General features: G+C 46.9%; 1 protein-coding gene across 1 annotated transcript in view; it reads left to right on the forward strand.

Moving 5' to 3' along the window:
* The first annotated feature begins 284 nt into the window (after positions 1-284).
* TFAP2E (transcription factor AP-2 epsilon) overlaps positions 285-26,726 on the forward strand; it is a 92,806-nt gene continuing 66,364 nt past the window's right edge. Inside the window, exons 1-3 of the mRNA XM_078681150.1 lie at positions 285-857; positions 4,497-4,940; positions 9,176-9,230. Coding sequence (XP_078537276.1) covers positions 831-857; positions 4,497-4,940; positions 9,176-9,230 — 526 coding nt within the window. The 5' untranslated portion in view covers positions 285-830. The remainder of the gene's footprint in view (positions 858-4,496; positions 4,941-9,175; positions 9,231-26,726) is intronic.

Genomic DNA, 26,726 nt, shown 5'->3' on the forward strand with positions numbered 1-26,726 from the left:
ATATGTGTAAATATTTAAAGGGTACTCTTTCTCTTTATTGTGTACTTAAAGAGGTGCCTAGTGCCAGTAAATAAAATCTTCCCTTGTTCCCCCCCCTTCACTTCTGCCCCCGCCTGCCACCCTACCCACCCCCAATAACCCCTCCAACTATACAGTTCACAAAGGGCTGGAAGGCAGCCAGGCGTGCGCTGTCTCTTTAAGGCGCGCTCCCGCGCCTCCTGCGCGTCCCCGGCGCTATAAGTGGAGCGCATGGAGGCGGAGTGTCCTCAGAGGCGGACGGCTGTGGCACTGGCACCGTCTGCAGCCCTCGGAGCACAGGCAGGGTCTGAGAGGCTGGCACCGAGAGCCCTGGAGCGACGACCCCCGGGCACTACTCCCTGGCACCCCCCGGCACCCGCCCGTGGCACAGCAAACAAGGGTGGCAGAATCACCTGGGGTTTACATTCACCTCCCCTGGCACACCCCTGCAGCAAAGACTCCCTGGCACACCTCCTCCCCCGGGCACTGGAGCCCTGGCATACCCCCCTGTCCCCCCCGCAGAGTAACCTCGGGGCACCGACCCCCTTCCCACGTACTCTTGTCTCTGCATTCAATACCCCAGTACTGCCACTGACTGCCCCTCCTGCACTTCCAGCCCCGGCACTGACCCTGGGCTCGCACTAACGCCCTGCCCCGGAACGCCCCCCCCCCTCCTCCCACCTGCACTGGGCACCCACGGATCCGCGTCTCGGCGCTGCATGGACCGGGGCTTCTGGGGGCAGAACTGAGATTGTTCGCTCGCTGCTTTGGTGTATTCTTGTTTTTTGCACTGCTCCTCGTCCTCCGCACAGATGTTGGTGCACACGTACTCGGCCATGGTGAGTGAGAGCGGGTGGGCTGTGGTGAGGGCACGGCGGTGCGTGTGCCTGTGGTGGGGGGGCCTTCGCTGGTTTATAATGTTTGCATCTACTTTTGGGGACTGACAGACACATTCTGCAGATGAATGTGTGTGTGGGGGGGGGAGAGTGGAGAGAGGGTGGGGGGTGAGGGCTGCAGAGGTGAGGGCTACAGAGGTGAGGGCTGCAGAGGTGTGGGGGGGTTCGGGGGTCGACGATCCCTGTTCTTGGGTCGTGCAGGGGCGCGCTCCCCTGATCTGGGGGTGTCGGCTGATGCCTCTCGTCGCCATAGCCGGGGGAGGGGCGCAGAGAGTCCTGAAGTCACAAGTTGATGCCCCGAACTCCAGAGCACCCGGAAACTGGTTGCAGTGAGACAGGGGTTGGAGGTCACTGCACCCCCCCCCCCCCCCACACACACACACACAGACAACAATCGCAGGTCTCCCTTGGCGAGGGTGCCTGCCAGTCTACCTAGCGATGTCTTTACCTCCATCTTGCTATGTCCGTCTTCCCTCTCTTCCTATAAGTGCCTCTTGGGCAACAGCCCGCCTCAAGCCGCTATGTGCACTGCTACATGCCCTGCATGTTGTCTGCTCGGCGCCCGTGCCATCTCTGCCACTGTGCCCTGGTGCACGGGCTCCCACACGGGGATTACCCGAGGCTGCAGGCACGACTGGCGGGCTCTAAGTGGCACAGACAAAGGGGGCCTTTTCACTACGAATTGCAGGTGAATAGTGGTGACTGGGGGGGGGGGTCACCGTGTCATGCAGATAGATGTCTGCTCAACACTTCTTACACAGATGTAGGGGGTCGTGAGCTCAGCGTTATACAAGCGCTTGAAGCGGGCGTGCGTGTGTTGCACGAGTGTGCATGCACCGGAGTTAGTGCACTGCTTGCAGTTGCACTAGCGCCGCTGCAGAATGTGGTCCTTTAGGCGCTGGGAGCCCTCCGCCTGTACGTCTTCAAATTACATTTCTGCTTGCAAGGGAGATGTGCTTTACACGACGCGCGTATCTGCCACTTTACTCCCTCCCCATAAGGGGCTTTATGTGGCTTGAGTTCTGAACCAGCTATCCACGCATACATACGCTGACAGGCATCTCTTGGGCGGGTTATTGCTATAGCGTCTGAGCGTCCACGGCCACCTCAAGGCGCTTAAATCCGTGTCTAGTCGCTCTGTGGTCTAATGCGTCCACAGCAGGGGCCTGTGTTCCCATGGTCACAGGTTCAAATCCCGGCTGGTCCCCTCAGCCTTTCATCTATCCGAGGTCGATAAAATGAGTACCATTGGGTAACAATAAGCATCTGTTATTCAGCGCCAAGGTACCTATGGGTGAATGTGCTCAAATTCACGTTACCTTATGTTATGTTAAATGTCAGACACCTTGTGATTGAGGTGATTGCAGGCGCGTGCCCCCAGGTGTGTGTTTACCGACCAGAACGCCGTTTATTGGTGGTCGGGGTGGGTGTTTGTGGCCTGCCTGAGGTGTACAGAGGACGCTCATGCTTGCAAAGTAGAAGAGATAATTGCTGGCCGGCGACACACAAAATGCACGCGGTCTGTTACAATTACAGTGCAGCGCCTTACCCGTGTTCACGGGCGCTATGGCCGTTTAATTGTGGCCCGTGGGTATGGAAACGGTTGAAGGGTGAGATTACCTCTGGGCGTGTGTGTGAGCCATGAAAAGCACACTGGTGGCATGTTCGAGTGTAGACAGTATGAATCTGTGGGGCTGCCCTGTAATTGTGCATAGATAATCAGCAGCTGTGTATGGATGGATAGGAGATACATGATCCTGTAACGATATGCCGATGAACCATACGTGCCTATATGGATGGTGTGAGTACTTCTGACGACCCAGAGGGGTGTGCGCAGAGAATACAAGGTTTCACACCAAACACACTCACAAATACACATCACGCAAAACCCACACATCGTATAAGTAAACGTCACACATAACACATACCACACAAAGCTCAAACAAAACATATAAACATGCACAACACATCCACGCGACACACGGCGTTCATGGAGGGTGTTTTGAATATTACTCATCAATACGCGCGGATAGCGCTTTGATTTGATTGGGTTTAGGCCTTCGAGGCGCTTAGGAGTGACTCCCTTCCACATAACCAAGGGGGACATTACATATTTTGGAAAACACAGGGTCGCATTTTATTACACACAGACTTGAAACTGGCAGCCGGCCGAGTCACACCCATGTAGCAGCACACGCTGAGACCAACAGTTTGTGAGACCCCTTCGAAGACTTGTGTGTGCGAGTATTGATTATCTACGCCTGCCTGAGTGCGTGTGGATGACCCCACGTGTCTGAATGGATTGCCACCAAGCTGTTAATAGAGGGGAAAGGGAGATATTGATTCTCCACGTCTGCCTGAGATATTACTGGTGATCTTTGTGATCATGTCTTCGTTTATTGATAACCCCTGCACCAAGTCTGTGGGATTATTGATGATATGTGACTGTATAATTGGCTACTGGTGCTCTGTACCATTTTGAGAAAGTATTGATAAGCTATTCCATAAGCAGCATTTCGATAGGCCCCGATACCAGTGATTAATAGTGATATGCACTTGCCCTAGTTTATCGATAACCCCCCGATAGCAGTGATTATGTACGATACACACCTGCGCGAGTTTATCGATAAGCACCTTAAACGAGTGGTTATTGATGGTCTGTACCTGTCTGAGTGGGTATTGATCATCTGGATGCCATGTATATAAGATTCTTATTGGTGACCTTTACCTATGGTTGTTTATCGATAAGCCCCTTATACGAGTTCATTGTTGGTGACCTGGGCCTGAGTGAGTTCAGGGCTAAACCACTGGTACGAGTGGCTATTGATCATCTACACCTGCGTTAGTGCATCGATAGCCCTCCCCCCAAACCTAGTGGGTATTGATGACCTGTACCTAACTTAGATTATCGATAACCCCCCATACTAGTGGGCATTGATGACGTGTTCCTAACTAAGATTATCGATAGCCCCGAAAATACTAGTGGTGGTTATTGATGACGTATACCTACCTTAGGTTATCAACAGGCCCCATACTAGTAGTTATTGATGAGTGTAGCTACTTTTGTTTATCAATAGGCCCCATACTATTGGTTATTGACGAGTGTAGCTGTTTTTGTTTATCAATAGGCCCATAAAAAGCGCTTCAACGCCTCGTCAAGGGTTGTAAGCGCTATATATATGCAATCACAATACAAATATATTGGTTATTGATGAGTGTTGCTACTTTTGCTTATTAATAGGCGCCTTACTATTGGGTATTGAGGATGTGTACCTACCTTAGTTTATCGATAGGCTCCCCCCACACTCGTGGTTACTGATGATCCACACATGCGTTGGTTTGTCTCTAGGACCCCAAACTAGTGGTTATTGATGAGTGTAGCTACTTTTGTTTATCAATAAGCCCCATACTGTCGGTTATTGATGACGTGTACCTACCTTAGTGTATCGATAGGCTCCATATCAGTGGTTATTGATGACGTGTACCTTCCTGATGACCTGCACCTGCCTGGGTCTCCACCTGTCTGTGTTTCTTGCTGCTCCAGTGTTGTTACCTGCCTCTGACTGTGCTCTCTCCCCCCAGGACCGCCCTGATGGACTGAACAGCTCTTCCTCCGGGAGCCGGCTCTCCCAGCTCTCCTCCCTGAACCAGGCGGGCTACTCGTCGGCGCCGCCGCTCTGCCACACCCCGGCCTCGGACTTCCAGCCGCCGTACTTCCCGCCCCCCTACCCGCAGCCCTCCTTGTCCTACTCCCAGAGCCAGGAGTCCGGCTACCCCCACCTGAGCGACCCCTACTCGGGCCTGGGCTCCCTGCACCAGCAGCAGCAGGCCTGGCACTCCCAGCGCGCCCGCCAGGAGGAGGGGGTGCTGCTGTCCCAGACGCACCGCGCCCTGGGACTGGACCCCCGCCGGGACTACGGCGCGGTGCCCCGCCTGCTGCACGGCCTGGGGGACGGGGGCCACGGGCTGACGGACGGGCACCTGAGCCTGCACGGCCTGGGCCACCACAGCATCGAGGACATCCAGGTGGGTCTCAGCGCTGCGAGCCTTCTCTCGGCGCTACACAAGTGTTCAGAAGGCGCTCACCTCTTCAGTGCCTCCAAACCCACGCTCACAGACCTGCATGTGCATAGCGCTACGGGCCTCTTCTGCTCGCTGCATAGCGCTACCAGCCTCTTCTGCGCGCTGCATGTGCTTAGCGCTACTGGCCTCTTCTGCGCGCAGCATGTGCATAGCGCTACGGGCCTCTTCTGCGCGCTGCATGTGCATAGCGCCACCGGCCTCTTCTGCGCGCTGCATGTGCATAGCGCTACCGGCCTCTTCTGCGCGCTGCATGTGCATAGCGCTACGGGCCTCCTCTGCGCGCTGCATGTGCATAGCGCTACGGGCCTCCTCTGCGCGCTGCATGTGCATAGCGCTACAGGCCGCTTCTGCGCGCTAAAAGTGCTTGAAGTAGTCCCCCTATCTTCGGATCACACTATGCGTCACTGTCACTTGCATTTAAGCTAAATCTCCAGTAACCGTCCAGCTCCTACCCGTACAGAGAGGTGGCCCCAGTGCCACACTGCCACGGATCTGATGTATGCATGAAACGCTTCTGGGCTCTGCAGTTGTAAAGACAAGATCACACTGCGCGTCCATAGAGAGCCAGGAATCTGACGCATGTTTGCAGACTCTGACTGCATTATTCACCCTCAGCTGCCTCATATTGCCCTCCCATTCCAGAAGTGGGGGTAATTAACCTACCCTTTCTCCCACCCCATATGTGGTACATAGGCCCAATCTTTTCAGCTTGAGCGGACAGGGTCCAAGCCCGGTAGAAGCACGCGGCACTTAGAAGCAAACAATGCTCAGTTCCTCCCATCTAAAACAAGTAGATCAAAATGACAGCATAGGATGTGCCCCGCAGAAACGAAAATACATGAATGCAAGACAACATAGCGTATTGTAGTGTGGGACAATGCACTTTAAAATGCTCCGACATAATAGTAACCCTTTAAAGCGACAACAATGGCCATCCGCCCTAATAAATAGCAACACGTCATACCTTGCAGCCAAAGTGATATCCATAAGTAACAACAATCCCAGCCCGGCCGCCGCTGGCGTTTATCCTGCTCGCCTTTCCTGGTGCATCGCCGCTGCTGGCAGGACACTGCCCCGCCCCCGGCCCACGGCAGTCGCATCTATCGCGGCCGTAATTACAGGTAATCCTGAGATCTGTTGCGATCAGAAACCAAAAAGGCAACAATACACCTCGTTGTGCTCTTAATATTTATGCGCGACAACTGAGCGCTTAAAAAAAAGAAAGAATTCAAATGTTTAAGTCTCCCCTTGTTTGTGGTTTCATGTGTGTCCACGGACGAAAAATCCAACGGCAAATTTAACTGCTAATTGTTTCTAAAATATTTGTTACTTTTTGTGTTTAGATCTGCAAGGCGGGTGACGCGTTAAGCTTCTTTGTTAAATACATATTCTTATTTTCGTCTCCTTAAAGCTCACATTGAATTGCTTTTTAAAGGCTTTTTAAACTAAAAGATAAAAAAGCTCTCCCTTGAGCTATAGCTTTAAGAGCTCGTGTATGCTTTTCATTCCTTTTTAGTAGACTTGTGTTACATTTTTTGCACGGGTGTCTCATTCAAACTGGCCCTCACTAAATGAAACATAAACTCAAAAGTCAGCCCGTCTAAGAAATGGAAACGGGAAAGATTTTTAAAATAATCTGGAAGGCCAATTCTTCTACCCGCTGTTCACGAACATTTGCGTGTTGTTTGCAAATTAAATTACATGAAACGCGTCATCATTACCTACAATTACAATTTACGAAATTAAGACAATTTTTACACACACGCACATATTGTATATATGTGTGTATATATATATATATATATATATATATATATATATATATATATATATGTATATATGTATATATATATAGTGAGAGCGCGGAGAGTGATAGATAGATATAGGTATATATATATATATATATATATATATATATATATATATATATATATATATATATATGACTCTTTGATATTTATGTTGGGCGTTGGTTTCGTTGTCGCTTAAATACCTTTTCAATATTTATATTTTCTTATTGCGATTAGTTCACAATCCATGCACAACGGAATATAATTAAACCAATTGTTTTAAAATTAGAATTCACGCAGGACTGGGCAGGTCCCAACAAGGAGCATTCCCAATCAACCCGATGTTATGCCTCGTCCTATCCAGACATGCGCGCCCGATAGTAAATTCCTTATTTTACAGAACCGGCGACAGGGAACACGCCTCCAGTTCTTAGGAAATGCTATTTTTTATTGTAAATATATTTGAACCAATTTTGTCGTGGACGTACACTGTGCCAATACCATAATCCCCTCCCACCCCGACCCCTTCGCATCTGTAAATATGATTTTCCATGTTATTCTCCGCTGTTGATATTTTGGCGCGTTCCTTTTCAAGTTGTACACGCGGGGTTCCAAGTAGAATTTTTGAACATTTCTTACTGTGCATTTTTATTTACTATTTCCTGTTCTTTTCAGTGTAAAAACTTAAATCGTAGCAACAGTTATACTAAGGATATTTTCTGAATATATGTTCTTGGCGTGTTTTTGCGCGTTTCTAAATGGTAGCACGTGTGTACTCGTGCTTGCACGTAAGAGTTAGTATATATGTATGCTGTAAACTTTTCTATAGATTTAGTGTCTGCGTGCTGTATATATGTTTTATGGGGCCTCTGGGCTTATATAATTTGCATATGTGTGTGTTTAGCGTATGTTTGCGCGGTATGCATGTTGTGTGCGTATTCGCACATGTTCTGTGAGTCGAATGGGTGTGTTCAGTGTATTTCTAGACGTGAGCTTCAATTTATGTGTGTTTGTCTGCTTGATTTGTGTGTGCGCATACGTTTGCTACTGTCTTCTAAGGTGTGTTTGGAGCCATGCCACCGCCCTAGGGTGGTTTGTCTGTCTGTTGCATGGCTTTGGGAGCAGTGGGCCTGTTTCCCTAAACACCCCCCCCCCCCCCCCCCGCACATCTGTTACGCAAGCCCCTGTTTAGCCTCAAAATGCGCTCCAAAGCTATTGTTTACCCGCTGTCGTATACAAATAGTGAACAGACAAGCATTCCACATACTGCCACTGGCAACACCCATGTTACCACACAAACAAGGCGCAAAATTACCGCTTTACAGACAAACCACGTATTACCGCATCACACAATTCCCAGCGAGAGCAGGTCACTTGGAACCCCAGCAGAGCACCCCTCACCCTGCACCCGGAGTCCGCACGTGGAGAAGCTAGAACCAGGGCAGAGCATCTGAGGCACACAACAGCGAACCTGGAGTGGGAGGGAAGTTGCAGCCGGTGAATCCAGAGCATAGCGCCTTGATTAAGAGCACCTTGAGGCGAAACAAGGCCAGGATTCAGCATTTGTGCTAGACAGCAGAGCACACGCGTACAGCACCCGAATCAAAAAGCTTAACAACAAGACGTCTAGAACTGTAACACGGTACCGTCGAGAGCAGACAATCTAGACCCGAGAGCACAGCACTTACAAAAAGAACACAAGAAAGCCACCTGGATGGTAAGAACAGAACAGCAGAGCCAGCACAGACTCAAGACTCAGAGTACCCAGAAACACGGCTTGCAGAGTATCCACTGGAACGGATCATGGCACCCGGCACCATAACATAGAGGAAAACTAGAGCTAATAATAGCGAAAGATCAGGGCATCACGACACACAAGAAAACTAGAAGCACACATAGCTTAAGATCGAAGGGCTTAGACTCAGAACACACATGGCGCCTAGAGCCAATAACATATCAAAAGATCAGGGCGCGAGAGCGGAGCATTCTGAATTAAGGACGTAGAGCCAAGAAGCAGGGCATTTAGAGGCATAGCTCCTCGGAAAACACCTAGAACAAGAGGCATCAGACCTCCAGAGCAGTCACGGGATCTAGAGGCCGAACTTTTTGTATGTGCCATGTTTTGATGTGTGCGTGGACCTTTTTTTGCATTTGTGTTTTGCGCTGGTTTGTGTATTTGCATCTGTATACGTTTCTTTTATATGGAAGTGTGTGTATGAACTTGCCTGATTTATGTCTGATATTGAAAGCGTGTGTTTTGATGCGTTGTGCTCTCGTACAGGCCTGGTTGTGTGTTCCTGGTTGTGTGCGCGTGCATTGGCGGCTGCAGTCCCCGTGTTCCCAGCGCGTGTTCTAAAGCGCCCTTGTTTGTTCCTGGTGCCCCTGCAGGTGGTGGAGGACAGCTCGGGGATGAGCCTTCTGGACCAGTCTGTCATCAAGAAAGGTAAGGATCTGCCGTGCATCTCTGGTCTGTGCTGTTGTGTGCCCCACCCCCCACAGTGATGTGCTACTTGTCTCCCTCCCCGTCAGCGCTTTGTCGTGCGTGACCCCGACAGCGTGCGTGACGCCGCAAGCGCTGTGCGTGACCCCGCAAGCGCTGTGCGTGACCCCGCCGTGACTCCAAAGGCGCTGTGCGTAACCTCGCCAGCGTTGGGGTGTGCGTGACTCCGCCGGCGCTGTCTTGTACGTGACCCTTCAGTGTTGTGCTATGTGTTGTTGTGTCAGTGCTGCGCTGTATGCGACCTGTTTAGTGCCGTGGTGCATGTGACTAGTTCAGTGCTGTGTGTCCGCAGCACCTGCTGCGCTGTATGTGACCCCAAAACATTTACGAGCTGTATGGCCACAACAGGACTATGTCGCTTCGTAAATGCGACCTCCAGTGCGGTCCTATACGTGACCCACACCTGCACGTGCTGTGTATGAACATCTCCAGACTGTGTTATTTGCTAAATGTGACCACACTAGTGTTGTGCTATAGTGACCTCGTGTGAGCAGTGTTGTGCTGTACTTGAACTCACCAGTGCGGTGTCAGACTCGTACAGGCCCCGCCCCTCTATGAGCATAGATCACCTCTTGCACTGGCGCCATCACGCACAGGCCTGCCCTGCTATTCCCGCCCTGCCTTCATTATCTCTTCACTTCAGTCAGTAAAGATGGCCGCGTGTTTACACTTGGAGTGATCACCGGTGTATCTGTGGTTGTTCCAGAGCCCAGGAGGACCGGTCTGTCCGGATTATTAGCGATAATTTTCATAACAGCTCTGTGTAGTGCCTGACTCCGCCTGACTGCCCGTCAGCGAGCTAGGCCTTGTTAGAAATCTCCCACTGACCACTCCACAGGCCTGGCTGACTCCACAGGCCTTTAGCCCATCACAGCCAAAAGTCTTTCAACTCAAGCTTGTGTCAGTGACAGGAGCTGAGGGTTCCTGATAGATCCGACCCGGAGCTGGGGACCGGCTGTGTGAGGAGGCCACGACCTCTAAGGCACCGAGCCACTTACCGACACCTAGGAACCCGCGTGCCCCTGTGGAGCGGCCATTGTGGCCTCTAAGCGCGCGCACCTTAACTTCCTGCGAGGCGCAATCCTGCGATATATAATGCCAGGGCCTAAGTGGCTTCTCTAAACGTTGCTTATATATCTGTATCTGCCTCGAAGACACGCATACGTACATACACGCACATACACGCACATGTGATTTATCTACAGAAATACAAGAGTGCAGAGGTGGATAGAAAATGTCTGTTTGTATGTGTGAGGGACTTCTATAGCACACACTTAGGTGGGAAATAACAAAGCATTCTTTGGCTGGGAGCCTCGTCAAGAACATGTACAGGTCTGGACGTTTTTGTTACTCGAACAAAATCTCGTCTTGGCCCCGATCTTTGGCATTCTGCTAATGGGAGGAGGTCCCAATTTTCCTAAGTCTATGCACAAGTATAATTACTCTCTCAAATTCGCAGAATTTCCTCGTGAGTGCTAATATTTCATCGCAAGTGGAAGTAATGCTTTAGGAATGCCAATATTTCCTTCTACAATTAACCAAAACGTATGCGCTGTGAGTGACTCTCATGCCAACAGTTTCTCGCAAATGACATTTCAGCGAGAAATCCAACATATTCATTACATGTGCCAATATTTCTGTACCAGTGCCTATATGTCTATGCACATGCCAATATTTCCTCCTGAGAGTGAATTTATCCTGAAAACTGTTTTGATTTTTTTTCTCGTCTGTTTACTTTAAATCAGTTTTCTTTGTGACTTTAAAACTGGTTGAATGTTCGTGGCCATTTTTCTCTCTAATGTAAAATGGGGCATGGGCTCTGCTTTTAATGTGAAAAGCCACAGGCAGAAAGTTTTGTTGAACTATGGGCTGTGTTTGAAGTGCGGGGGAGGATGAGTTGGGAACAATCTTCCTATTCATTTTTGATTTTACAAAAACATTTGCCATACTTTTTGTTAATTCAAAAACCGGTTCCTGAACGATTAATGCCGAAATGAGGTACTTCTGATTGAAAGGGAATTCAGTGGCTTTCCTGTTGGGAAGACAAGGGAGAGGCAGACAGAGAAAGAAGTAACCAGGGTGCCTGTTACCCGACAGAAGTGTAAATGTGTGCAATTGGTTAATCAACAAATCTAAACATTGCTTCAATTAAATCAGTATATAGCTTTAATGGAGTCTTTTCCCGGTGATCAAGATTTATTCTTTTTGAGAGGTAATGCATGGGTGTTACCAGCCGAGTCCTGGAATGTGTCTTTCTAATAAAAACATATAAAAAAACGCTTTATAAAAAAACGCTTGCACTAGATGCATTCTAGTTGTGTATTACTAAAATTCTATATTTTAAAAGGACTTGCTTCATCTTAAGCAGGAAATCCCTTTGCACATATTGCAGGCTATTTTACATTAAGTGTAATTATAGTGTTCATTAAGTTTTTGAGACAAAAACTTCACACATTTGAAGGCCCCTGGTAGGGATGATGCACTCCGATTTCAGCCGCAGATACCAGAGAGAGGAAACCACAGGGCATGTTGGATACAGAGATGTAAAAAAGGGCTTTTGAACAAGTAAGTGTCCTGAGAGTTGCATCACATTGACAACTGTATAACCATTGTGGCAGAAACAGTGGTTGAAGGAAGAAGAAAACAATGTCTAATAAGTGATTGAGACATAGAAACAGCGTAACATCAGCTCTCAGTGCAGTTCCTGGCCTGTATGAATGAGAGTGTAGATGGAGGAAAAAGAATGATGCCTCATAGACAGACAACTGCATTTCAAGGACAGAACTACAGCTTTGCAGAGTATGCTGTGTAGAGACATACAAACACACAGGCCCTGATAACGAGTTGGTCGGTATATTCTGACCTGTGCATAAACCTCTGTTTATGCACAGGTCAGAATTACAAATTGGTAGGTATTCAATGCATCTGATAATTACCAGATACGTTAAATACCTCAATCCGTTAATATTTGGTAGGTCAAACGTGTCGAAATTTAATGGGAGATAAGCATACAGTATTTACTGTATCATGCACATTTTGGTGTGTTAAACATGACGAAATGTGCATGTTATTCCCCATCAACTCGTAATAGGTGTTATTTATCACACCCAATAAACAATGTGCTCCGTGGTATCATTATGTATCACGTACGATAAAAGGAATCTACGCTCGTAATCAGAACCACAGAATCTGCTACAACACATTGTTTCTCCATGTAAATCACTAGGTTGTATATTTGAAGGTGGAATATATAGTGAACATATTTCACTATGTTCTTCTTGTACCCATTACTGATATACTTTACTTTGGCGTAGTAATGCGTGCATCCTGGAGGAGGCCCATATTTAGACTCTAAATCAATTTAAGGGGTACCCCTGCTAGTGTGACTGATATAAGACAACATACATCAATAGCATCCTTACCATTGGTCAAGGTTCTCTCACCTTCATATGAAAGCCCTCACTATGTTCAATGGTGAGTACTGTAGTGTGTAGTGTGGACTTTTTGGGTGGCATGTATTTGTGGACAGAATGATGAGTTGTTTTTAAGTGTACATCTTTACGAACGTTTCAATGCAAGGGCATGGTGGGCAGATCAGGCAGTGGGCAGAGGTTTGTGGCTGATATTCCTGCCTGGGTAGAGGTGAAACTATATATACACACACACATGTATACATTTACACTGAAAATCATACCTCGAGAATCATTAAGATTCTAACACCTTAAAAGTAATTCAATTAACCATATAAGATAACTAGGCAACATTCATTTTGTCACCCATATCCCTATACCCAATGGCATAACTGTGCATATGTGGTTGCTGGTTGGGGTGGAAAATTGCGATGAAATGCTGGGAAGTTAAAGTTACTTCATTAACTTAACAGGTGAATTTCAAGACTTTTGAAAGTTTGAACCCTTGGTGTCATTTTATATGAGTACATTTGAAGCACTTTAGCCTGCTATACCCTCATTATGTTTTATAGAGAACTCTTGCCTACTTGTGTTTTTAGTTCCTATGACAACCTACCAAGATATCTGATACAGGTGTTATTTGATGTGGACAAGTTGAAAACTGAAGAGCAGGAATCAATTTTATCACTTAATGGTCATAAATAGGAGCCTATTTCTGCTTTCAGAATCTGGCTAAATTCAGTTGAGTCGTTTCGGAGTCATGTTTGAGCAATCAAGTCTTATATGTGATTTCATTTAAATAATTGAAAAGGACATTTGGGGCACCATCCCCGCACAACGTTTGATCCTGGAAAGTTTAATGTAGATGAATTGATTTGTTGTCAATGGCATATTTATTAAGAAATATACTGATAATCAAGACTTTATTAGCAGACAAAATATTAATAGCACTTATGGTATTGTCAATAGGGTTGTAAATTGTAAATACAATAGCCTTTCTTATTATTCTGAATAGAATAATAATATCAGTTACATATTATTAGCTGTAGTTTTTGTGTAACACTATATTTATCTTCATTTCTTGCTTCTTCGATTTTGTTTTCTTCCTACTCAAGACTTTCTTCTACCAACTTGTTCTTTACCTTTTTCTATATTTGCTCTTTGTACAGCGACCTCAAATGACACTTATTGTTTTTACTTTCAGCTTACGCAAACATATTTCACTAAAATGTATTTCTTTGAAAAAGTAGTCAGTCCTGAAACAAAGTCAAAATGTGGGTGCGTCTTGTTCTCCAAATTTACACTGTTCTCCTTGGGGAAAAAGATGTGATTTTTCTTTATTTAAAAGAACTTTCAGGAAAATTCATGCCACCTTTTAATGAGCTAGAATAGAGGACTGTTGGGATTTTTTTTACATTGGGCCTCGAAAATGAATCTAAGATGTAACTAGGAAAACAGACCTATGTATGTGATTATTAACAACCGGGCAACACATGCCCAAATATGCTTAGCTTTCATTGTGTTAAAAAATTCAAAACATATTTTAAAAGTCTAACTCTCCCTCTCATCTGGTGGAGGATGATATAGAGAAAAACTCTTAGTTGGGTGATGCTATGTAGAGTACAAACATATCAGTTCATGTTACTGCTATGATTATTGTTATTATTATTGTAATTATCATATCTTAAGCTAAATAAAGTAACAGTGCTCTTATTCAAATGTCAGAAAACTAAACTCATTACATAAATATTCCACAGTTATTTATTTATTTTAATATTTTAATTATTTTTGTCACTTTAGCTCCGAGTTTATACAGATTTATTTTTACATTTCATTTTTTAAAAGCAGGTGCTTTTTTGGAGATTTTTTCCAAAAGATTCCTCTTTGACTGTGAAATTACATAACGTTTTGTTTCTTTCTTTCTTCAAAACCACTGCTCTTTCATAAAAAATAATAACAGAAAGAAAGGACGTTTTTTCTGTCGCTTAAATTTTAGCACCCTCAGTGTGCTCTTCAACAGTTTTACCTAAGTTTTTAAGCTTTCCTGTGTATTTTATGACAAAACAACTTTATTTCAAACATCAAAATATATTTTAATGTGTTGTGCGCATCCCGCTTTGCTTTACACCGTATGCGGCCCATGGACTAACCACCAGCAGGCTATAAATTCATCCATGCACGGATACAACTTTCCACAACAGTACATTGTACACATTTCTCAAACATTGGTTTCCTGAGCTCACTGGAGACCCCTTTGCCCCCTGAGCCTTTGAAAGGACCCCCTCCTCCCAATCATCTTGCTCCAATGACGTGCCTGCCTCAGGCCCGGGGACATCCTGCATGTGGAAATCATATTTTAGGGAGTCCTGGGCACTAAATATTTCAGGAGGGAGCTGACGTTTTGCCATTTAAGTTATGCATGATGCATTGTAAACAATGGCTGCCATACTTCAGCTGTTGCTTTTCTTCTTCACTGTTGACCTAACGCCTAATAGGATCCATGCATTTGTTCACCAGGCCCTGTTGAGAAGCCCGAGGGGGCAATTGTATTGATTTATGGACAGCTTTAAAACACATGATGTATTTATGCAAATACATCTCTGGCTGTATCTGCCGGAGTATCAACTGAACAGCAATATCCTTTCTTCATTTTTTTTTCTTTTACATTCAAGTCATGGCTTTCTCAGGCATCAAACCCGCAGCTGGGAGAATAAAAGCTTTTACATTCAGCAGGCATAGGCCCATACCTTCTCTTTAAAAAAACATGTTTTTCTTTTATAAACAGACGTAAGTAATATGCAGAAAAAAAAGTAGATCCACTCATCTTTTCACGTCAAATGTTGTGTAGCAACAACATCAGTTTATCACTATCATAACTTCTCGTTTTACAAGTTCACTTTGTTACAAATGTTTACTTCCATGTTACTAAAGCGCATTGCAAACTTGAGCAATACTTCTGTTTGACACGCTAAAGCTATCCCACCCAAAACAAAATTCTCAAAAACCTACTGACATATTTGATTTGAATCAAATCCTTTGTCAGCTCGGATGTCTCAAAATGATCTCTTAACCTCATAGTGTAGAGATACATTTAGTGATGGTAGTGCCTAAAAGTGATTGGGCCCTTAAGAACTGCTACCTAAGGATGAACATTCATTTAAAGCCTCCTGTTACTTCTACCGGTGCTTTAAAGTGGCAATGCTCCAGGAAGCGAGGGAGGGCATTAAATGATGGACAGGTATAATTTCTTTGTACTCCAAAATGTTACTTTGTTTAAAAAAAAAAAATAATGTTTGAAATAACAAAAATACAAAAGATAACAAAACAATAGTCAGCAGGCGTATCTCTCATATCTCCCATGTATGCCTAGTAGATAATGACAAATTGTTATTTATTTTAAAGCTTAGAATTCAAGGTAACATCTAGGCAAAGCAGTTACTTATCAGGGGCAGCACACATACTTTGTTCTGTGCAGATGGAAACCATGCAAATTAAAACCTCTTATAGTGAATATAAAATTATAATGGTTTCCATGCTAGAAGAAAGGAAAGAAGTCTGATGTAATTTTCCATGTTAAAATAAACCCAAATGAATATTTTGGTGATAGGCAGAGCCTGTGTTTAAAGTGTAGTTGACAAAAGTAGTGTTAGAACAAAGTATGAAAAAAATAAGAAATACTTTTTTATAGAGCTTGTAGGACCATTTTTTTTTACATTTGTAAACACTATAAATAGGTGGAGTTCCTGCTAATTGCTGTATTCAATATATCGACCTTAAAAGGATTAAAGGAGTTCACTTTGCTGAGGTATTTCATTTGTTACCTACAAATCATATTAGGTGCTAGTGGCGAAAACTTAACTCACTCTGCCATCTTGGAAGGGTGGAAGAATTTTTTATGTTATATGTGCTTCTTGTAAAGTGTTAGCTATCACTGTAAAAAGCCTTCTGGCACTGAAAATGCCCACATATATGTAACACATCATAAAAAAGTGCAGTGTTGACGATTGAACAGGAAATGGGGTTGCAGTGATTTGTGGAGGTTAAAAGGGTTTTTAACACCAATATCGTAATGTGTCACCAGGACGGACAGAGAAATTGTGAAAAAAATTGCATCTTTGTATCGTGAAAGTGTAACAATTTACTATAATTGTTAGGACTATTTTGGGCATTAAGGCTGCTTTCAAGAGTCTTAAGCAAGACCACTCACAGGAATCTTAAAGTTACCTGTACAAGGGAACCAAACCTGTTATTTTTAGTTGTGAATCTGCCACCAGGAGAACTCTGGCTGGCCCATTTGGGCTGTAATAAGGATGGCAGGCTCTTGCATTTTTAAAATATGAATTCATGTCATTTGCTTTATTACAGATTACCAGTTAAAATTAAAATATATATAGTTAAAGCACCTGTGTCCTAGAAGAAATCTTTCCCCTAGAGACTTGCACCTCCAGTGAGACATATTTCAGTAAACTCAGCTTTGTAAGACTGGTTTATGTTTATAAATAGAAATTCAAATCTCTCTTGAAAGCTCTTTATACAGCGTCAACTTCAAGTTTAAATGCTCAAACAAAATCTCTAGAAAAGGCTTTTATTCACTTGTAAAGAAAGGAGATTAAATCTGTGACACAAGTTGTTTTTCTTCATTATACTTTATATTAAGTCACTTATATCTTCTCTTCGATGATTGTATAGAAGGCATTAAAATATGTTATTTTGTCTTGGCCTGAAGAGGCCTAAATATATCAACAAATACACCATGTAAGAAAACTTTAACGTAATAGGTAAATCATATATTTACCCCGCTTACAAAATTAGTTTGTTGTAAAACCCATTAACACAGTTAAACCTCCCCATGTCTGCAAGCATTTAATACGTGGCCAGCCTAGCATTTGATAAAAGCATGCCTTTTCAAGACTTTTCGGGTTTGAAAGTCAATCTTTGATTGCAGACACTCTGTGCGATGTGATGAACCGTTGACCCAGGCATAAAATATTCTTTTAAACTGTCTTGGGACACGGGATCCCATTATAAATCAAACCCACCTTTCGTGGCTCAAGACGAGTTTAACATTTCATAAGCCAGGAACAATCCTTCAGATATCAGGCCCACCCTCTTTAGGCTACTATCCTTACTTCAGTGCAATATACAGGGAATATTTAATGCCTTGCTTGAAAGGAACATGACTCCTCATGGTCAATTGATTGTATTTCCTTTGTTTGCTGCCATTTACCTGAGCTTCAGATTAACTACCAAACAGGATAAACAGTGGCCATTTCATTCAGTCTTAGGTAAACTAACAGGACCAATGGAATGTTGCGGATAGTGCATCATTCTTTGCGCAGTAAAGGTGCATCTGAAAACCTCTCCAACCCTCCATGACTTCCACCACCCTATTCGGCAGAGGCAGCCTACATTGCAAACGTATGTAACCGGAATCAAGATGGCTCGGCCAGCATCAGGTAAAATCTGGGCAGTATGGTAGTGCCCACGCGAAGAAGTTCAGACGTAGTAAGGCAGGGAGAGCGGGCACGGACCTGTGGGAAGAACTTCTACCACCCACCATCGTGAAGCCCCCTAGCATTGAGTGATCGAACTCAAAGCAGGGCAAGCCGGCGACACCCAGTGGAAGGAAGGCAGTGTCAGTCAGGGGCCTGACGAAAAGAGGGCAGTCTGTGTTATCAACTTGGTTATATCCTGGTCAGTAGTGACTCTCTGGATGCTAGTTCCCTTTCCAAGTGGCAGCTTCATGAGGGCTTTCCTGCTTACCCTATACTGGTGAGTGGCCCTTTGTATTGCATCTTCTCGTTTTCTTTCCTTACGGCTTCTATTCTGCTAGCTTCATTCCACTCTGATGCTGCTTGAGGGGCAGGTCTGGTGCATTGAGGCTGCAAGTCCAGAGAACAGGTTTTCTGTGTGAGATTTGCTTTTTTGAGTGGAGTAGGGGCCGACCTTTGGGTTAGAGTGCATGGTAAAAGTTGGGGTACTAATAACCTTTGAGCACTTTATTGCAGATCAGTAATGGCTGTTATCTGCCCCCATACCAATATGGGCCATGGCCCTTCGGGTTGGACACATAATGAGTTGGTTACTGTCAGAATTGCGGGTGACAGTGTTTAGTTATCATTTGACTAGTAGGGCAGGCTAGGGGTGCTAGGAGGAAAGAAGGGTATATCAGTTGTTCTAATTCTCTCACCCAGTGGGTGTGCATGCTCCTGCCCAGAGTTTCCTATCTCTATATTTCTCTCAGTCTCTTGCTACCTTTCACACTCTGTCTCTATCACTCCGCCTCTTTGCTTTCTCCCACTCAGTTTCTACCTCAATCATTCTTTCTCTGTGTCTCTGTTTGCCAGTCTCCTTCTATGTTACCTGGCTTCCTTTCTGTGTCTATTTCCATTTTTCTCCCCTATATCTGTTTCTCCCCCATTTTCTATCCCTCACTCTCTTGTATCAACCAGAACTGATCCATAGGGCTGGCTATCTCCTACAGGGGCGGCTCTAGGCTCATGGCTGCCCTGGGCAGGGAGCGTAGGTAGGGGCCCCCGGAAGAGAGGGTCTGGGCGGGGTGGAGCGCGGAGGCCAGTGAAGAGAGGGGGGGGGTCAGGGTGTTTGGAAGTGGAACATAGGCGGAGGCCACCAAATCCCTGCCAGGGGCCGCCACACAAATATGCATCCATCCTCAGAGGATTATTATATTAAGGATATATATTGGCGTGGTGGCCCCTGGGGTTTGGTGGCCCTGTACAGGTGCACAGCTTGCACATGCCTAAGGCCGCCCCTGTCTCCTACATCGTTTCTAAAGCGGGGAGGACCTCCTACTTCACACAGCAGCCCCCTCCTCTCTTCTTGAATTCCGCAAGAAGCTGGAGGCCTGACTATTCAATGTACCTGCCTGCCCTAGGCAAGGCTAGGCACACACACCTACTCAGTGCTAAGATACCCTCCGCGGTGAGAGTGTGATGTACAAATTATGTAAGGTAACATAACATACAACAGAACACATATAATTAACATAGCATCCCTCCTTTAAGGCTACTTACTGTACAAAGACCCGGAATGTATTGTAATGTATCCCTCTGCATTTCCTTCACCCTTTCTTTGGTCCTGGCTGAGAGTGGCTGCATCAAAAGTAAGAAGTGGCCAGACACAAGGGGAGGGCAAGACAACTCTCTCTCTCTGTAAGCTGCTTCATGCCCTTGAATATGCATCTCATTTTCCGGCCTATAATCTCTTTTTATAGCTGTGAAACTCTATTGCTCGTCTTTAAGAGAGACACTCAAAGGCGCTTGACCCATAAATAGTGGAAGCAATTTATCTGGAGGCATCCCAAAATGTTCTCATGTTTTCTATGCCTGTAACAAACGTCTGCCCTGGAAGGCAAGCCCCGATCCTTCGCAGAGCTCAAGGATGTAAAATATTTTCCCAATAAACTGTTCAGAGCGACATTATTAGATCATTTGTAACTAGGCAGATTTATTCGGCTGCAGGAGAACCTCCATGAATATTTAAACTTCGCCCTCAGCTCTTCGGTGTTTACTACAAAGGAGGCGCCACATATTTCTGAATATATTTGTATGAGATTATGTGGCAAGCCACCCAGACCCATGCATGTGTGTGCATCACACATGTATGTAACCAGTTCTATTTTCAAATGCAAATAAGTACAATTGGCTTGTCTCGGGCAGAGACGTATCTGTCTCCCTCTGATGGAGTCATTGATACGCTCACCTGATGCCCACTGGCATGCCTCTTGGCATACTTAAGTGCCAGCGAGGTCATAATGGTCCTACCTCAGTGGCACTCGTTTGGTACACCTTGGAAGAATGGGCTGGGCTGGCCATGCCAAGATGTGACCCTCTGGCCCTTGGGTAACGCTCAGATCTCTCCAGTGAGCACTCACCTCACTGAGCTATTTGTACTAAATAACGAAATGGGATTTTTTTTATTTCAGTTGTGCTTCTAGCACACCCTGTGTAGAGTGGGAATTGCTGTTACAAGGTATTATTCACTTTGTATTTAGTGTATCTTGTGTGCATGGCTGAAGAAACATGCCTAGTTACTCCAGCACCTCTGGTGGCATCTTCTGCTCGTCGTTGGGTATTCTGGCACACAGAAGAGTATTGTTGGCTATAATGAGGCTCCGATCTGAGCGGACCGGTGAGGGAACGGACTGTGGGGGGCCCTGCCCGTGAACACTCCCGTCCTTTGCAAGTGTCCGCTCACGGGTTTCTGTTCTGTTATTTCCCAGTGCGGTGGCGGGGGTCGGGCGATATATGTTGTTGACAACGGCCTGTTTGTAGCTTTCGGCAGAGGTTTCACCGCGGTAGGTGCACGGAGAGCCAGATAAACAGGGCACATTTAGGGAACAACTGAGTACAAGTAATGGGTCTGCGGTGGACATGGTGTTCCCGGCGCAGTGTTGACTGACATCTGGTGGACATCCCTCCCCAGGCCTGTCCCTCCCTTATGGGAAGCCTGGGACAATGGGACCAGCCCCCCCAACGCCCTCCTCCCCTCTCCGAAACTGTCATCCTGCTGCTCCTCCCTCAGACATCCCAGAGTGACCGGGCAGAGCTCTGTCCGTCGTCCTCTGACAAGCCACTGGCATGCCTCCAGTCTGTCCCCAGGCCTCGTATGGGGGAGACAACAGGGGCCTGACTGAAGAAGTCACACTGGCACCCTAGCATTGGCTCTAGATGACTGGCAGCCCAGGACACGGTGCAGAGCCCTGGCAGCCTAGGACCAGGCCTAGAGCCCTGGCCGCGTAGGACCGGGCCTAGAGCCCTGGCAGCCTAGGACCAAGGGCATAGCCCAGACATCCTAGGACCAGGTGTAGAGCCCTGGCCGCGTAGGACCAGGCCTAGAGCCCTGGCAGCCTAGGACCAAGGGCATAGCCCTGCCATCCTAGGACCAGGTGCAGAGCCCTGGCAGCCCAGGACCAGGTGCAGAGCCCTGGCAGCCTAGGACCAACGGCATAGCCCTGGCAGCCCAGGACCAGGTGCAGAGCCCTGGCAGCCTAAGACCCGGTCTAGAGCCCTGGCAGCCTAGGATCAGGTGCAGAGCCCTGGCAGCCTAGGACCAGGTGCAGAGCCCTGGCAGCCTAAGACCCGGTCTGGAGTCCTGGCAGCCTAGGACCAGGTGCAGAGCACTGGCAGCCCAGGGCCAGGTGCAGATCCCTGGCAGCCTAGGACCAGGCCTAGAGCCCTGGCAGCCGAGGACCAGGCCTAGAGCCCTGGCAGCCTAGGACCAAGGGCATAGCCCTGGCAGCCCAGGACCAGGTGCAGAGCCCCGGCAGCCCAAGACCAGGTGCAGAGCCCTGGCAGCCCAAGACCAGGTGCAGAGCCCTGGCAGCCCAGGACCAGGTGCAGAGCCCTGGCAGCCCAGGACCAGGCCTAGAGCCATGGCAGCCTAGGACCAGGCCTAGAGCCCTGGCAGCCTAGGACCAGGCCTAGAGCCCTGGGATCTCTGGCAGCCTAAGTCCAAGGGCATAACCCTGACATCCTAGGACCAGGTATAGAGCCCTGGCAGCCTAGGACCAGGCCTAGAGCCCTGGCAGCCTAGGACCAAGGGCATAGCCCTGGCAGCCCAGGACCAGGCCCAGAGCCCTGGCAGCCCAGGACCAGGTGCAAAGTCCTGGCAGCCTAAGACCCGGTCTAGAGCCCTGGTAGCCTAGGACCAGGTGCAGAGCCCTGGCAGCCCAGGACCAGGTGCAGAGCCCTGGCATCCCTGGACCAGGTGCAGAGCCCTGGCAGCCCAGGACCAGGCCTAGAGCCCTGGTAGCCTATGACCAGGCCTAGAGCCCTGTCAGCCTAGGACCAGGCCCAGAGCCCTGGCCGCATAGGACCAGGCCTAGAGCCCTGGCAGCCTAGGACCAAGGGCATAACCCAGACATCCTAGGACCAGGTATAGAGCCCTGGCAACCTAGGACCAGGTGTAGCTTTGGACCAGGTCTAAAGCCCTGGGAGCCCTTGGCAGCCTAGAACCAGGAGTAGAGCCCTGGCAGCCTAGGACCAAGGGCATAGCCCTGACATCCTAGGACCAGGTATAGATCCCTGGCTGCCTAGGACCAGGTGCAGAGCCCTGGCAGCCTAGGACCAGGTGCAGAGCCCCGTCAGCCTATGACCAGGTGCAGAGCCCTGGCAGCCTAGGACCAGGTGTAGAGCCCTGGCAACCTAGGACCAAGTTTAGAGACCTGGCAGCCTAGGACCAGGAGTAGAGCCCTGGCAATCTAGGACCAGGTGTAGCTTAGGACCAGCTCTAGAGCCCTGGGAGCCCTGGCAGCCTAGAACCAGGTGCAGAGCCCTGGCAGCCTAGGACCAGGTTTAGAAACCTGGCAACCTAGGACCAAGTTTAGCTTAGGACCAGGTCTAGAGCCCTGCTAGCCTAGGACCAGGCATAGAGCACTGGGAGCCCTGGCAGCCTAGGACCAGGTGCATAGCCCTGGCAGTCGAGGACCAGGTATAGATCCCTGGCAGCCTAGGACCAGGTGTAGAGCCCTGGGAGCCTGCCTAGGACCAGGTGGAGAGCCCTGACAGCCTAGGACTAGTTGTAGCTTTGGACCAGGTGTAGAGCACTGCTAGCCTAGGACCAGGTCTAGTGCCCTGGCAGCCTAGGACCAGGTCTAGAGCCAGGTGCAGATTCCTGGCAGCCTAGGATCAGGTGCAGAGCCCTGGCAGCCTAGGACTAGGTGTAGGGACCTGCAGCCTAGGACCAGGTGTACAGCCCTGGCAGCCTAGGACCAGGTGTAGAGTCCTGGCAGCCTAGGACCAGGTGTAGAGCCCTTTGCTGACTCCAGAGCAGACGCGACCACATACGATACCAGGATCCACCGTATATGGGGACCTGATGCTGCTTCTTGAAAACGGCTCCGGAAGCTTGAAGTAATACTCACAAAATACCGCGTTCAACTACAAGTGCCCGTGTACCTCTATATAATATTAGGACACGTTAAAGACTAAAATCTGAAAATTGAAATTTCGAACCAGACGCTATCTTTAGCATTGGACGAAGTTTAGTCTCCTACCAGTTTCGCGCACGGGGCTGTAGCACTCAAAAAACTCGGCTCGCGCTCGTTTACTCTAAACTATTCATCTGTGGGGTTGAAAGCTAGCATCATCATAGGATTTGGCAACCACTACGGACATATATAAAGTCCCGAAGCTTTAGATAATTTTACTGAACATTATTGCAAGCACGACAGAGACGAAATTGTGGTCTTGATAAAGGTGTTTTTTATAAAACTACACACCGAAACGCATCGACGCATTTGCTATATACGTCAAATTCAAGGAACCAGGTCCCAGAATTGATCAATTGGATTGTGGACTTTATGTGATTCCCTTGAATTGACATACCGATGATTGACCAAAATCACGGAACTTGGTCTCTTGCTGGGTTTTAATCATATTGTTTGAACATTGTTAATGTATTTGTGTTATTGTGATATTTTTTAATGATTTTAAAGATATTTTTTGATATCAATAAATGTATAAATTGGAATATTATACTGTTCAGGCGCTTCCATTAGTCCCTAGATAGGAGGTTTGGGAACCGGGCACCATTTCATATATACAGAATATAGAATAACATTAGCCACACAAGAAGTGAATGTATGGATGTATGATTGAGATAAATTTTGATTAAAAAAAAAAAACAAAAAACTTCATTTTCAGATCCCAAGGGATAATTGATTTTACTTACGTAGAGCCCTGGCAGCCTGGGAACAGGTGTAGAGCCCTGGCAGCCTAGGACCAGGTGTAGAGCCCTGGCAACCTAGAGCCGTGGCAGCCTAGGGTTACACGTGGGGCACTAATATGCTAGGCAGTGGCCTCCTGGGATTTGAGCTATTCACTTAAACCCTTCTAAGGGGGCGCTCCCGCAAGCCTCAACGCCTCTATTCTCCCTTGCTTCTGAGTTTCCCCTAACTTCACCTCCTTGTGATTATCCCCCCCAACTCCTGGCTTTGCAGATAAATGTATCGATTAGTGACAGAGAGCAGGGAAAGTCGAGCTGACCTTGTAGCCTGCCTGTGCATATTACCGTAAACACATAATGCTGGGGCAGGGAGAAGACTGACAGCAGGACACAGGTACAGAGAGTCAGTCACACATTACATATTTGCAGTGACAGTGAGAGCACAAATGGAGCATCAGAATATTTAGCAAGAAGGTGCGGCTACAGGGTACCCTGTGCTATCCAAAAATACTGTCTGGTAGAAGCCCAGAGCTCCAACATTCCAAAAAATAAAGCTGCAAACAAAGGCTTCATGAGCTTGAGGGGATTTCAATCCCCTCAGTCTCCGTGAAGCGTTTGTTTTGCAAAATAGAACATTCTGCTCTAGAGGGGCAGAATGTTCTAATAGCCTTAGAACCCTCCGTAGCAGGTTCTAATGGTCATTCAAGGCCTGCTCTCTTGTTAAATGCTGTAACAGGCCTTTACTGGCCGGTAAAGCCTGCTACGGAGAGCTCTAAGGCTATAAGGTGAAGGCTGAGACCTTAAAGCACCAGATCGTGAGAGCAAACTGTGCCACAAGAACCTCAACATCATGTAAAGTTAGTCAGACCCCATCGAACATGTAGAGACACTGACCAGCATCCCACACCCCAATGACAAAAACAGCAGCACAACATGCATCTCCGCTTACTCATGCGTGGAGGTAAGTCACAAGACCATTCCTCCATGGAGGCTTCCATGATGATAAACCACAGCTATAAGTCAGCAGTCGAGATGAAGGAACGAGAAACCACTACCATGAAAGCCTCAAATAATAACAGCAAGAAGTGTCCACTAAACTAAAAGACTCTGGATTAGGCAGTATAGTTAAACTAGGGGTGCAAACAACACAGAGACAGGGTGACATTGAGGGTCATGAGACCTAATCCCCAGAGGAGAACCCTTCATTTTGGCTCAACCCATCACCAGGCCACCAAAGAGCCACTGGAAATATGTTATATGAAAACATTATAACATGACATAACATAATGTAACATAGACTGTCTGCCCAGGGTGGGGTAGAGTGTCAGTATGATGAATGCAATGTCCTCAGACTGCCTGGGGCCAATGATGTCCCATGTGACCATGTTTCACCCTGCTTTCGTTGACTTTGGTGGACCATTTCCTGGGCCGGGTCTTACAGAACCGCACTCCATACTTCCGGTGTAAAGTAGTCTGGGGCAGATGCTACTATTCAAAATATGGTACAACATTCAGCAGCCTGTGAGAAGGTTTGTCACTGGGTGGCAAACCCATCTTCCACGCCTAATTCCATATTATGTTGTGAAGGCACTGGTGATTTGTAGTGGGTCAGGTGCATATGGGATAAACAAAGCAGAGATCAGTGATCCTTTTATGCTGGCTACAGTTTGGTCACTCACCCATTCCATCTTCTGACTTTGGCAGTCGGTGCGTCACTTTCATAGGAATCAATTGCTGCGCCAAAGAACGACAAATACAGGTATTGCGGTTCTTGAGTATTTTACTGTTTGATTTGCGGGATTGCGCAATGCTACTGACATTCTATTTTCAAACCTCTAGGTAAGATATTCATCTGAACCCAGGGAAGTTTAACCCTCCGTACCTTGTACCTTTGTGCTAGTACCTGAAGCATAACTTAGGCACACTTAAAACAATGATGGACCTTTAATATTCACTAAGGCCCGGAATCTGAAACACTGCTAATCGGTGGTATCATGGCTCAATATATGGTATAGCTTTCATTGACCTTTGTTGGATGAAATGTGACTCTGTTCCATATGGTTTCGAACCAGTAATCTGCAGCATGGGAAATTTAGTCTGCAGCAGGTACATTAACTCGCTGAGCTATCTTATTGAATTAGAACAGAATCATCTAAGGTTAAAACCCATAGATTTTACTTGGTTGTCTAGAAACCTATACTTATGTTGGCTGCTAAATCGCTTTTTCCACGCCCACTGTGTGTTTTGTGCTATTATCGGCTTCCCTTTACTACAGGGAGTCAATAACGCTTTGATATTTAATGGAAGCGCTGGGATTTGATATTGGCATGTGTACCTTCTG

The sequence above is a fragment of the Lissotriton helveticus genome, chromosome 3_1 (assembly GCF_964261635.1).
Source record: "Lissotriton helveticus chromosome 3_1, aLisHel1.1, whole genome shotgun sequence".
NCBI lineage: Eukaryota > Metazoa > Chordata > Amphibia > Caudata > Salamandridae > Lissotriton > Lissotriton helveticus.